We start from the raw sequence: 11640 nt of genomic DNA, 5'->3' as shown, positions 1-11640 counted from the left end.
CTACACAATATCAGCCCAAATAACTTTGGTCCAAATCTTGGTTTTGTAAGCTGAAGATGAGTTAAATTAAACAGAGATTCTCATATTAAACTCACCTGACTATTAGCTTAGCAAGTGAGACCTCCTACTTCATTTCCCCTCTCCCCTTCAGGGATAGCTCATTAAAAATAAAATTAAATCACCACATTCTGAGGTTATTTTCTCTGCATGTTTTAATAAGATGAAATTCCCAAATCAGCTGCAGCAGCTCTGAACACTGATTTGAATTTGGGAAGAGTTGTATTCATGAAACCAGCAGCAAAGCAAACCTGCAGTGCCATGAAGCGAGCCTTCAGCCAGTACACACGAGAGACAAACTCCATCCAGTTCTCCTCGAACAGATCCCGCTGAGAGGAAGCCAGGGACAGCTGCAGCAGGTCCCCCAGGAAATGAGTTCCTGGGAAGTCAGGACCAAACTTCCCATTCACAGAGCCAGCAGGGCAATTGCGTGGAGAAACTGCAAATCAACCGGTTACATTTGATCAGAGGGCGACTGGAGTCCCATGAAGGGTCTCACACACCAGCACTGCCAAAGCCTGATCTGCTTCAGGGCAAGAAAATGACAGAACGAGGGAATCACAGAATGATAGGGGCTGGAAGCAATGCCAAGAGTCCAAACCCCTGCCAGAGCCGGATCACTTAGAGTAGGTGACACAGGAATGCATCCAGGTGGGTTGGCAACGTCTCCAGGGGAGAATCCGCAACCTCCCTGGGCAGCCTGCTCCAGGGCTCTGCCACCCTCACAGCAAAAATGTTTTTCCCTGGCTCCCTCCCCTCCTGGCACTGCCCTGAACATCTTTAGCAAGAGGAATGAGGGCACTGCTCCAAGCTGAAGAGCCCCAGTTCCCTCAGCCTGTCCTCACAGGCAGATGTACACTGCCTGCATCACCTTTTTGATACAGATCTGAAAGACATTCATTAAGAAAAAGCAGCTCCAAAATCCACTGAACTCTGAACCAGTTCTTCCTACACCCTAAGTGGGTTTACAGGCTGAAAAAAGCAGTGCCCAGCTCTCACCTGTAGAGCTCTTCCCTTTTGTCAGCAGCCACTGGTCCAATTGCAGTTCCATACAACAAAGGCTCATCAACATCATATCCTTCAGCAAAAGCATGGAGATAGCAAAGAGGAAAAAAAAACATCAAAAGAAGAACAAAAAAACCTCCAGCACTAAACTTCCAATTGACTCCCAAGAAAACCTGCAGTATGTCCTCCAGGATTTCTATTCCCAAGCTGTAACTACTTCCTCTGTTTAAAGGTGTAACAGCATTTACAAGCCAACAGGTACAAAACAAAACAATACTGGGAAGGAGCTTTGGAAAAAAGCAAAGTCTCAGCTGACAGAAGGCAGAACAGCACTGCCTGATGACAGGAAGAGATGACAGTCTTACTGTGTAGCTGGCTGAAAGAAAACCAGATCAAATTCCTACCAGCAGGTTTGCAGAGCACAGAAGTAGTATTGATATTAGAGAAATAAAAAGTCTCTATCCTGCAACAATCTCAGTATTTCTCTTCATGAGACCGAGTGTGTACTGTGGTCTTATCAGCTCCTTAATGCCTGCAGGACAGAGCTCAGGAGCCTATTAAAAATCACACCACCACAGGGCTCTGCCAGGTAGTTTTGTGCACTGAAGGTTATATTGTTTTCTGACTAAATCCACAGCAATAAGGGCTGCAGGTCCAGCTGGAAAGCCCAGGTGCCAGGGGAAAGGGTACACCTGCATACAGCCAGACAGGTCCAGGAGCCCAGGAAAAAGCAGGTGGAGCAGCTGCAGCAGACACACAGCCATGAAAGCTGCAGAGCTGGGACCAGCAGCTCCCCGGGCACAGCCAAGCAAAGCCTGTCTCTAATTGCTGGGTGTCAGCCACAGAGCAGCACAAAGAAAGTCTCCTTACCTTGATATGCTGATTATTGGAGTCCCTCAGCAATGGATTGGGAAGGCTACTACTGTGCTTTCTCCAGCTAGTATAGATACTAAGGACCACTTCACACAAGCCAGGAGGCCACTTCACCAGGAACTTTTGGCTGATGACTTTCAGGTATCTCATCATCAGCTCCAACATGCCACCATTGTTCAGGTTATCCAGCAGGAATTCATGAACATCCTGTTTTTCTAGAAGGCAAACACAAAGCCATAGGTGGTTAAGGTCAAGATAAACCACAACTTGAAAGCAGTAATCTTGCAGCAGTTCACCCCTGCTGCATGCCTGTGGAATTAGGTTATTGCATCCCAATTTAAGTGGGAAACACCACGCAACAGAACACCTGTACGCAGCAGTTAAGCAGTCCCCAAGACTTAAGCAGGCCTCTCACCAGCTGAGATTTTTCTGTGCCATAAAACCATACTTCTAAAAATGCCACACCCCCCTTTGCCTCCTGGCAGGAAAAGTCAGAAAGCAGAGTGAATCATGTGGAAGAAACTCCAGACAGAGAGCAGGGGTTACATAAAACCCTTACCAGATTCCATGAATGTTGTGGAATCAAATGACATCCTGTGTGGCCCCACATGCTGGAAATTCTCCTCTTTGATCTCTGACTGCACCTCATAGTTATTGAAAGGGTCCTCCTCCTCCTCTGGATCTAATTTCCTTAATCTGTGTTAAAAAGGGAGGAAAAGCCCACAGCATCAGCAAAATCCTCATCCTCTCCTTCCCCGTGCAGGTGAAACCTGAGCATGGCACCTCCGGCATAATTTCACTGAAGCAAACCCAGAGATTTACATCCAGTTCCCAAATCTTCCTAGATTCACAGAGTGGCTTAGGTTGGAAGGGACCTTGAAGATCATCCAGTTCAAATCCCCCTCACGGCCAGGGACACCTCCCACCAGCCCAGGTTGCTCAAAGCCTCATCCAGCCTGGCCATGAACACCCCCAAGGAGGAGACATCCACAAGCGCCCCGGTGTCTCCCCACCCTCACTGCATCTCTTCCATTCTGACACCTGCTTTGTCCTCTCTTTTTTACTCTTAGTTTTCAGCCATTTTTGCTAAAGCCAGTTGTATGAAATGCCTGAGAAAACAACACATCACATCTGCTTCAAAAACCAAGGTGGGTCTGGTGGCTTTACGATCAGTGGACATCAATCAAACAAAATCCCAAAGAGCTCTCCTGGACTGCTGGCACTTTGGCAATGCCTGTTCTGCTGCACAGTACCTGGAAGGGAGGAACTTCACCAGCAGCTCTTGAAAGTCCACCTTCTCCTCTTTCTTACACTTGGTGTTCCGCACTCTAGCGGATCTCCTTTTGGCTGTTTCCCCACAGTCCTCTGTAATCCTCCTTCTCTTCACTCCTTTCTTAGATTTATCACCTGCAGCTATGTCACCTAGAAACACGATGGAAAAAACCCCAAACTGACAGGTGAAATTCCATCAGATAGAAAAGCAAGGCAGGAATCAACAATTTTCAGGTAGATGAAGTGGTCTTCCCTTTCTAATCTGCAGAGTTAACAGCACTTCAGTTTAGAGAGCTCAGCTTCACTTGCTCTACCAGATGTTCTCAACCCAACACCATACAGTTTGAAGAGAGCACTTTCCAGTGAGCTCTGTAGTGCTTTTAACACCCAGCTAAGCAGGAGAGAGATTGCAATCTGAGACTGAAGTACCTTGCTCACCTACAGAAGCTCCTGGTTCCAATGAATTCTGACTGTGACTTGGGAAGTTGGGTGTAGTTGGAGTATAAGGCAGCACAGGATCTGGCACTGTCACCACTGGATTAGTGGTGACAGGAGTTGGCTGGATAACACTGACTGGAGTAGAGGTAGGAGAAAGCATCAGGTGCTGAACGGGGTCTCGGTATTCGGAGAGATCAATTCTCCTTCCCAGGCTGGGCCGAGGAGGATCACAGGTTGTGAGGTAGTGATACATGGCAAGCAAAGCTTCTCCCAGACACTTCCACCTGTATGTGGAAACACAAAGGCAGCACAGCTTCAGGAATTCTTGTCACATCCTTTGCTTCACTCCATTTACAAGCTTCACAGCATTCAACACTGCTCTTCTCCAACAGCCTAGAGGCAGCAAAAGCAGCTTCTCATGGGGGAGAATACACATTGCAGTGGCAAAGCCTGTCCCACGACTAGAAAAGAGAGAATATCCTGTTGTATTTCCTGGCCTGGAACAGAGGTACTTAGGAGCTTTCCTTCCATAACACTCCAATTAAAAAAAAACAAGCACAAACTGTGGCAGCAGGCAGAAGTTTTCAGAGAGAAATACAGTGAGAGTGGCTGCCAAACTATTCTTAGCTGAGATTGGGTTTGTTACACCATTGCTTTTAAGTCAAAGGTTTAACACTGATACATGGAATAGTTTAGGTTGGAAAGGACCTCAAAGATCATCCAGTTCCAACCCCCCACCATAGGGGGGATACCTCCCACTAGAACAGGTTACTCAAGGCATCAACATGGGCTTTATGCTACAATCACAAGCACACCAAAGACTATAAACTCATAAAATAGGAAAACATTGTGGAGTTGGCGCCATAGAATCCTAGAATGGCTCAGGTTGGAAGGGAGCTCAGAGCTCATCTCCTCCAGCCTCCTCTCAACTAGATTCAGCTGCTCAAGCCCACATCCAGCTTGGCCTTGAACACCCCTAAGGAGAAAGCATCCACAACCTATCTGGGCAACCCCTTCCAAAGTCTCACCACCCTCCTACTGAGGAACTTCTTCCTAAGCTGCAGTCCAAGTCTGTTCTGCCTCAGCTTCAAACCATTCCCCCTTGGCCTGTCTCTAGACAGCCTCAGGAAAAGTCTCTTTGCAGCCTTCCAGCAGGATCCCTTCCTGGGCACTGGCAGGCAGCTCTAAGGTCCCCTCTAGAGTCTTCTGTTCTCCAGGCTGCACACCTCCAGCTCCCTCAGCCTGTCCTCAGAGCAGAGCTGGTCCAGCCCTGGGATCATTTTTGTGACTCCTCTGGACTCACTCTAACAACTCTCTTTGTTCTGACAAGCAGAAAAAAGCATTCTGAAGAAATCTGAACTGCAACACAGCAAAAGTGGCTTCAGAGGAACCTTATCAAAAGAGAAAACAAGAAGACATACGTGAAAAAGGGAATTGGCTGCACCAGTCTGAGGTCAGGCTCTCTGTCACGCACCAGCAAGGCCTGTCTTTTCCTGCGGAGCTCCAGGGCCTCCTCCAGGATTCTGCCTGCTTCAGCTGCACTCACACTGACATTGTGGATAGACATGTCACTGAGAAAGAAGAAACGAAGACAAGCTCAAGGGTTTGTTAAGGTTTTTTTTGTTTTCTTTGTCTTTCAAAACCTGGAGAGACTCATTTGGTATCCCCCTAGAAGGCAACAGAAACACAGGGTTAAAAGCAGCATTCAAAGAACACCACTTCAGCAGCCTCGCAGCACTCACACACCAGTGCTCACCACATAGATTCTTTGTTCTTAACATCTACAAGAGAAAGGGAGGTTGTCAAATCCTGTTTTCCAAGCACTGAGAAACACCAGGGAAGCAGGACTGTTTGGTTTCTACCAAAGAGAAGGTTTTGGTTCAGAAAAAAAAAAATCTCATGCCTGAGAAATTCCTCTGATTCCAAAGCGAGATTGTGCAATTCAGGTGTAACTGCTCGGAGGAGCAGTAAGGAAGGCAGGGGTGGGTTTGGAGGGGGTGGGCTGGTTGTTTTTCAATTAGGAGAAGAAAACCAAATGAAATGCTGTAAACCAAAGGAAGACAGTAACAAGAGATCTAGGTGTGAAAGTAAGCGAGCAGCAGCAAACTCAGTTTCTTCCTCTTTCCTTCTCTCTCCAGAAGCAGCTACTGAAGAACATTGTGTCAGCTGCACCAACACTTAATGCTCCTCCACTAGAAGGAAGGTCGGCAAGACACTGTTAGAGCTTCAAGCATTACATCTCACCATTTGAGGAACATCCTTAAGGAATCTTTCCTGAGGCAAGGCTGCTCCTCAAAGATCTTCTCCTTCAGCACCAAGCCTTTGCTATACAGGCAGTCCTTTTCCAGAGCTTTGCAGATAAAGTACAAACACGCTGCGGGAGAAGCAGAAATGGAAGGGTCAGTCACTGCTTTGGGGCGTCCAAAAGCTCCCACTTGTGGACTTACATACACCACTGAGCCCCACCAAGATGTGACATTCACATCAACCAGGCCAAGAGCTTCGTAGCCTGTCAAACAATTGCATGCACACAGTTCAAACGATCTGATTTGTCTTCCCAGGTTTTAGATGCAGAAAAAGAGCATCCTTCATGCTGTGTTACCAATGTTTGCAGCACAGCTTCTGTTGACTTTCAGGACTCTGCTCCATGAAGCAGTCACAACCATTTCCTGTTACCAAGTGTCTTCACTGCACATTGCACTGGTGGAACAAGCAATGCATCCCACCAGGGTTTTGCTCATGTGGGTAATTACATGAAGAGAATTAGGACAATTCCAGCAGAACAAACCTAAAGGATCAGACTCAACATTTTTGCCATCGTGTAACTTCTCTCCTAAACTTCCTTTGAATCAGGTCATCCACTGGATACCACTCAAATGTAAAATCTTAGGAATCAACTGTTGTAACTGCAATTAATCACAGGAGGCTGTGGAACTAGACTGTAGTTCTACATTCAACTCCTAGATTAGGTAGCTAGAAATGACTAGAGAAACCAAACATCCCCTGAAAGGCAAGAGAATTGTAGAATGGTTTGGGTCAGAAGGGACCTTAAAGATCATCTACTTCTGACCCTCTACGGCCTACAGAGAGACTTCTTGCTGAGGCCCTGATCCAAGAGACTACAGGTTTTGATTTTTAGAGTACCCAAAAGTGATACAAATCCTGCTATTTCATCATGAAGACCTGTGTCATGAAGTGTCTGTATCATACCCTACAACACCACCTACAGAAGCCACACTTCCTGCTGTATGACTACATCACTACAGCTCACTACTGAGATGGATAAAACCACATACCTTGAGAAGAGTTTTGGTGCTCTGGACTTACTTGTGTAGTCGCTGAGTGTGTACAAGATGGTGATCAGGTTATCTAAACAAGGCCAGTGGTCAGGATTGCACCTGAGACCTTCCTCAAAAGCGTGACGAGCCAAAGGCAGGCGGATCAGCTTTATTGCCACACGACCGATTTTATACCAGAGGTTGACATCAGTAGAGTCCAGCATTACAGCCTGCAAGGCACAACACACACCATCAGCCACGTGCAGGCCTGCACAGCCACTTGTCTGCAGGGACTGGCACAGCCTCAGTTTTCAGCAGGGGCACTGCTGGCTGAACAACGGACCAGTGACATCACATGCAACACCAGCAAGTAGACAGAATTCAGACACACATCCCAGGGACATATGCTGAGAGGTCTCTATTCAAGCAAGTTGTGGCAAATCTTGAGGCCCCAGTGTTTTATTTCAGCTGTACTGTACCTCCAAATAAAACTCCATGGCTGTCTCCAAGTCATCCCGCTGGGCTGCCAGTTGTGCTAGGTTTTTATAGGTGGAGTATTTTAGCATCAAGCCTGGGTGTTTCAGCCCTTCCTTCTCATCACCAGGAAGAACTGCCTAGAAATGACAAAATCAATGTAGTGCAGATGTTAGGAATTAGACAAAGGAAAAGAACAGCAAACAGCCTGCCAGCTGATAACAGTCACATCTCTAATCAGCCACTAAGAAATGAAACAAAACAAAACAGAACGAAAATCACCTCTAGAATGTCATTCTTTAGAGTCTCATTCTCTAGACTTTAGTTCTTGAGGTTCTGGAGTATCGTGCTTTAGAATCTCATTCTCTAGAATTTCATTCTTGAGGTTCTAGAGTTTAATTCTTTAGAATCTCATTCTCTAGAGACTAGTTCTGGAGGTTTTGGAGTTTCCTGCTTTAGAGTCTCATTCTCTAGTTTCACTCTTGAGATTCCAGAGTTTCCTGCTTTAGAATCTCATTCTCTAGAGTTCCATTCCTGAGGTTCTAGAATTTCATTCTCGAGTTCCATTCACTGACCTCTCGCAGGAGACGAATCTCGAGCAGCTCATGGTAAGCCTTAGCAGACTCCTCAAACCGGTCATGTTTCTGAAGGTCCAAAGCTTTGTGGTACAAAGCAAAAGCTTCTGCTTCCTGTGGTTGAGAAAATCAGAACCTTTGTTGTAGGACCACTTTATTACAATATATTTATTAGGAATACTGGTGGTTTCAGACTTTACTTTCTTGCTGCATAGCAGTCTCCATCCAGACTGCAGAGCAGACCGTCAGCCTTCTGCACCTGATGTCATTACTACAGCAATGAAGTCTGAACCTCCTTAAAGGAGGAATAATGCAGTAACACAGCTTTCTTAAACCAAACAATTATAGAGGACACAGCCTCAGGCTACGCCAGGGGAAATTCAGGCTCGAGGTGAGGAGAAAGTTCTTCACTGAGAGAGTCATTGGATACTGGAATGGGCTGCCCGGGGAGGTGGTGGAGTCGCCGTCCCTGGAGCTGTGCAAGGCAGGACTGGACGTGGCACTTGGTGCCATGGTCTAGCCTTGAGCTCTGTGGTAAAGGGTTGAACTTGATGATCTATGAGGTCTCTTCCAACCTTGATGATACCGTGATAGTTGAACAATCTCTGCAATGAGAGAGGACAAAAGCCCCATCCAGACTAAACTTCATTAAGAAAATTGCAGCTTTGCTTACTTGAGCTTCCTTTGTCTGTGTCTTGTGACTTTTGAAGGACCCTTCGTAGTCATCCTCAACAGTGGAGCTCGCGTTCAGTGCTGCGATTCGAATCTAGGGCAGAGATGTGACAAGGGATGTTACATCCACCTGTGTCTCACTTGCCCTTGCAAACTGCTTTGTTTCTGATTTCCTTACTTTAGTTGGTACATGGACAATACTGAGAGGTTTCTACAGAAAGTTACGAGAACTGTAATGAATTTAGTCACCAGTAGCTGCAAATAATAAAACAGCAAAACAATTTCCCCATCAAATCAGCTGGAAAATCCCCAAATTCCCCATGTCTTGCAAGTAAAAGGTTCCCTAGAACACACATGGGCACCACAGTGATTAGTTTCCAAATTCTTACATTTACCACTAACCACAATGACTCCAAAACCAACCATGTCATTATGCCAATTCATTCTTCATCCTGGGAAAAGAGAAAATTTTCCATCCCCAAACCCCTCTCAGTAAGCCCTTACCATGTTCACAGCTATCCTTTCTCCAGGAACAGGGGGAAGAGTCTAACACAAAGAGGCCTAAAAAGCAAAGAGGATTACAATATTTATTCTATCCATAAAGAAAGCATTCAGAAGCAAAACACAGGCTGTGAGCACATCAATCAATAAGCTGTTAGCTCTCTGATGCCATCACAGCTCCATGCTGAGAGATCAATTGTCTCACGCAGAAACAATAACATCATAGTGATTTTAACTAGAGATAGAGAATAAAATACCAAAGTTAAGCACATCCATCACTTCAGGATGGTTTTCCAGACTCTAGTGCTGGTGGTGAGGGGGGAATGGAAGTATTTGCAATGTAGTTACAGCTCTAAGGTTGTTCAGTTAGTGTATAACATTTAATGAGCAGCCATTACATTAACGACACCACAATGAGAGTCCCTTTAATGAGGAAAGTTACAACTGAAAAAGCTTCTTCAGTACTCTGACATTTTATGAGCATGAAGCATTCCAGCATATGAGTTTTATCTTCAGTTATGTTTAAAAACTAAAAAGTATGGAAGCTTTCCTGTACAGCACAAAGCAGAGGGCTCACAGGATGCCAGGGGCTGGAAGGAACCCAAAGAGATCACCGAGTCCAACCCCCCAGCCAGAGCAGGACCAGACAATCTAGCACAGAACACAAAGGAACACATCCAGATAGGCCTTGAAAGGTTCCACAGAAGGAGACTCCACAGCCTCTCTGGGCAGCCTGTGCCAGGGCTCTGGGACCCTGCCAGGCAAGAAGTTCCCCCTTGTGTTGAGCTGGAACCTCCTGTGCTGCAGCTTCCATCCACTGCTCCTTGTGCTATCCCAGGGAGCAGTGAGCAGGCTCACTCACCTCTGGAATCCACAGCACCTTTATGGATATTTACAAAAGAGGGGAGGGAGAAAAATGGGAGGTTATGCGTGTCAGAGGGGCTCTGCAGCAGGCCACAGCAGCTTGTCAACCTCTCATACTCCTCATTTTGCCTGCACCTGGAAACTGCTCTGATTAGGAATGTTCCCATCACTGCTGCCCCTGCTGGAACTGAAGCAGCGTTCAGAACACAGCTGTCTTTTCGGCGTGTGCTGCCCAACTTCTACAGAGCACCTCTAATGCAAAGGCAAGTCACAGCTGCTGCTTGTGCACTCAGATCTGTTTGATCCACATGCAAAATACTCGGGTTTTACTAACCAGAATTTCTTCCTTCTAAAGGAACCCAATACCATCTGTGAATGTGACCTCCTCCTTGTAGCTACACCCATCATTTATATTCTATTAACTGCCTGAAAGTTTGTCAGTTGGCAAAACCCACAAAAGAGTTCTGTGCTGCTTCACTGCTATGCGACAAAACCTTCCCATCAACTCAAACAGAAAGACAACACATTTAAGACTGGCTAAAACCAGCCTCTGGTATCAGAGACCACATTAATAGAAGAATAAATCCAGAATTAACCACAGCAGGAAGCAGTGGGAGTTTGGAACTCTAAGCTTGAATTAACTCCTACATCATCATGATTAGAAGATAAAGCTTTGACAGGAATTTCACCCATTCAGCAGTCACATTTGGCTTGCCTGTGCACCACTTGCTTCCTTTGCTTGCAGCTAAACCAGACTGATATCTGCACAGCAATTAAACATTTTTCTCTTTTAATTTACTAAATGGACATTTATTAATAAGAATCCCAGCCTCTTTCAAGCCAAGGATGCCTCCTCTGCTTTCCACATGGAGCAACGGCATGCACAGAGACTAACGGTTACCTCTGCCAGCGACACTGAATAGCCCAGCTCCTGACAGGTCTAAGTGCTTGTGACATCTAAGTGAGACAGTACGATCCCAAAGCAAGGGCATGCTTAAACTGAGGGGGTTTAAGGCCACTTACAAATATGCCTATCTTCAGCGATACGCTCAAGTCTTCTGCTGAATCCACATAATCTTGCCCAAGGTACTCGAGGAAGTCAACAGCAGAGAGGCTACAGCCAAGAGGTTGCTTCTGCAGTTAGACTGTCAGCGACACTGCAGTCAGGGAAAAGGTGAGAAAACTTTAACTCCGTAGTTATAACAAATACTTAGCACCTCTTCAGCCTTCCCACGTTGAGAGGACATAACCGAACAGAGGGCAGTGTAATGCTTGTGAAAACCAGGGCAAGGCACTGCCAGTTGGCACACTGCTCTGGCAGGCTGCTGGGGGTTGCTGCTTTTGCATTTCAAAGCAGGGACCCTACACGACTGCAAACCCAACATCAGGAATTCAGCGTGACGCTAAGGTCTCTTTCAGAGCAACACGGCTAGGCAGGGAAAAAGAGAGCTCATCTGTCACATGAAGTCCTACAACCAGCTCTGACTCTTCCCAGTGACATGACTGCCGCGGCTGCACGTCCGTGGCCCCGACAGGTGAGCACATCCTCAGAAGGTAACACCACCTCCTGGGAGCTGTTTGCCTTCAAGCGCTTATGTCCTTTCACCTTAGCCGCTAAGGCTTCGGTAAAG

At 46.3% G+C, this 11640-nt stretch overlaps 1 protein-coding gene across 5 annotated transcripts in view; it reads right to left on the bottom strand.

Annotated features, from left to right (window-relative positions):
- CABIN1 (calcineurin binding protein 1) overlaps positions 1–11185 on the bottom strand; it is a 99968-nt gene extending 88783 nt beyond the window's left edge. For 2 of the 5 annotated variants that reach the window (XM_064168862.1, XM_064168864.1), the window contains exons 1-14: positions 11033–11184; positions 9149–9205; positions 8646–8738; positions 7973–8086; positions 7403–7537; positions 6973–7153; positions 5890–6019; positions 5067–5216; positions 3637–3929; positions 3189–3357; positions 2495–2631; positions 1933–2150; positions 1057–1135; positions 309–496 (exon numbers count right to left, since the gene is read on the bottom strand). In XM_064168862.1, coding sequence (XP_064024932.1) covers positions 309–496; positions 1057–1135; positions 1933–2150; positions 2495–2631; positions 3189–3357; positions 3637–3929; positions 5067–5216; positions 5890–6019; positions 6973–7153; positions 7403–7537; positions 7973–8086; positions 8646–8738; positions 9149–9151 — 1890 coding nt within the window. In that variant the 5' untranslated portion in view covers positions 9152–9205; positions 11033–11184. Of the gene's footprint in view, positions 1–308; positions 497–1056; positions 1136–1932; positions 2151–2494; positions 2632–3188; positions 3358–3636; positions 3930–5066; positions 5217–5889; positions 6020–6972; positions 7154–7402; positions 7538–7972; positions 8087–8645; positions 8739–9148; positions 9206–11032 lie in introns of all 5 variants that reach the window. The other 3 variants (XM_064168863.1, XM_064168866.1, XM_064168865.1) reach the window with 2 other exon arrangements.
- Positions 11186–11640: the final 455 nt, after the last annotated feature.

Source organism: Pogoniulus pusillus, chromosome 30 (genome assembly GCF_015220805.1).
Source record: "Pogoniulus pusillus isolate bPogPus1 chromosome 30, bPogPus1.pri, whole genome shotgun sequence".
Classification (NCBI taxonomy): Eukaryota; Metazoa; Chordata; class Aves; order Piciformes; family Lybiidae; genus Pogoniulus; species Pogoniulus pusillus.
The sequence above is the reverse complement of the archived record's forward strand: the minus strand, read 5'-3'. Positions and strand labels throughout refer to the sequence as shown.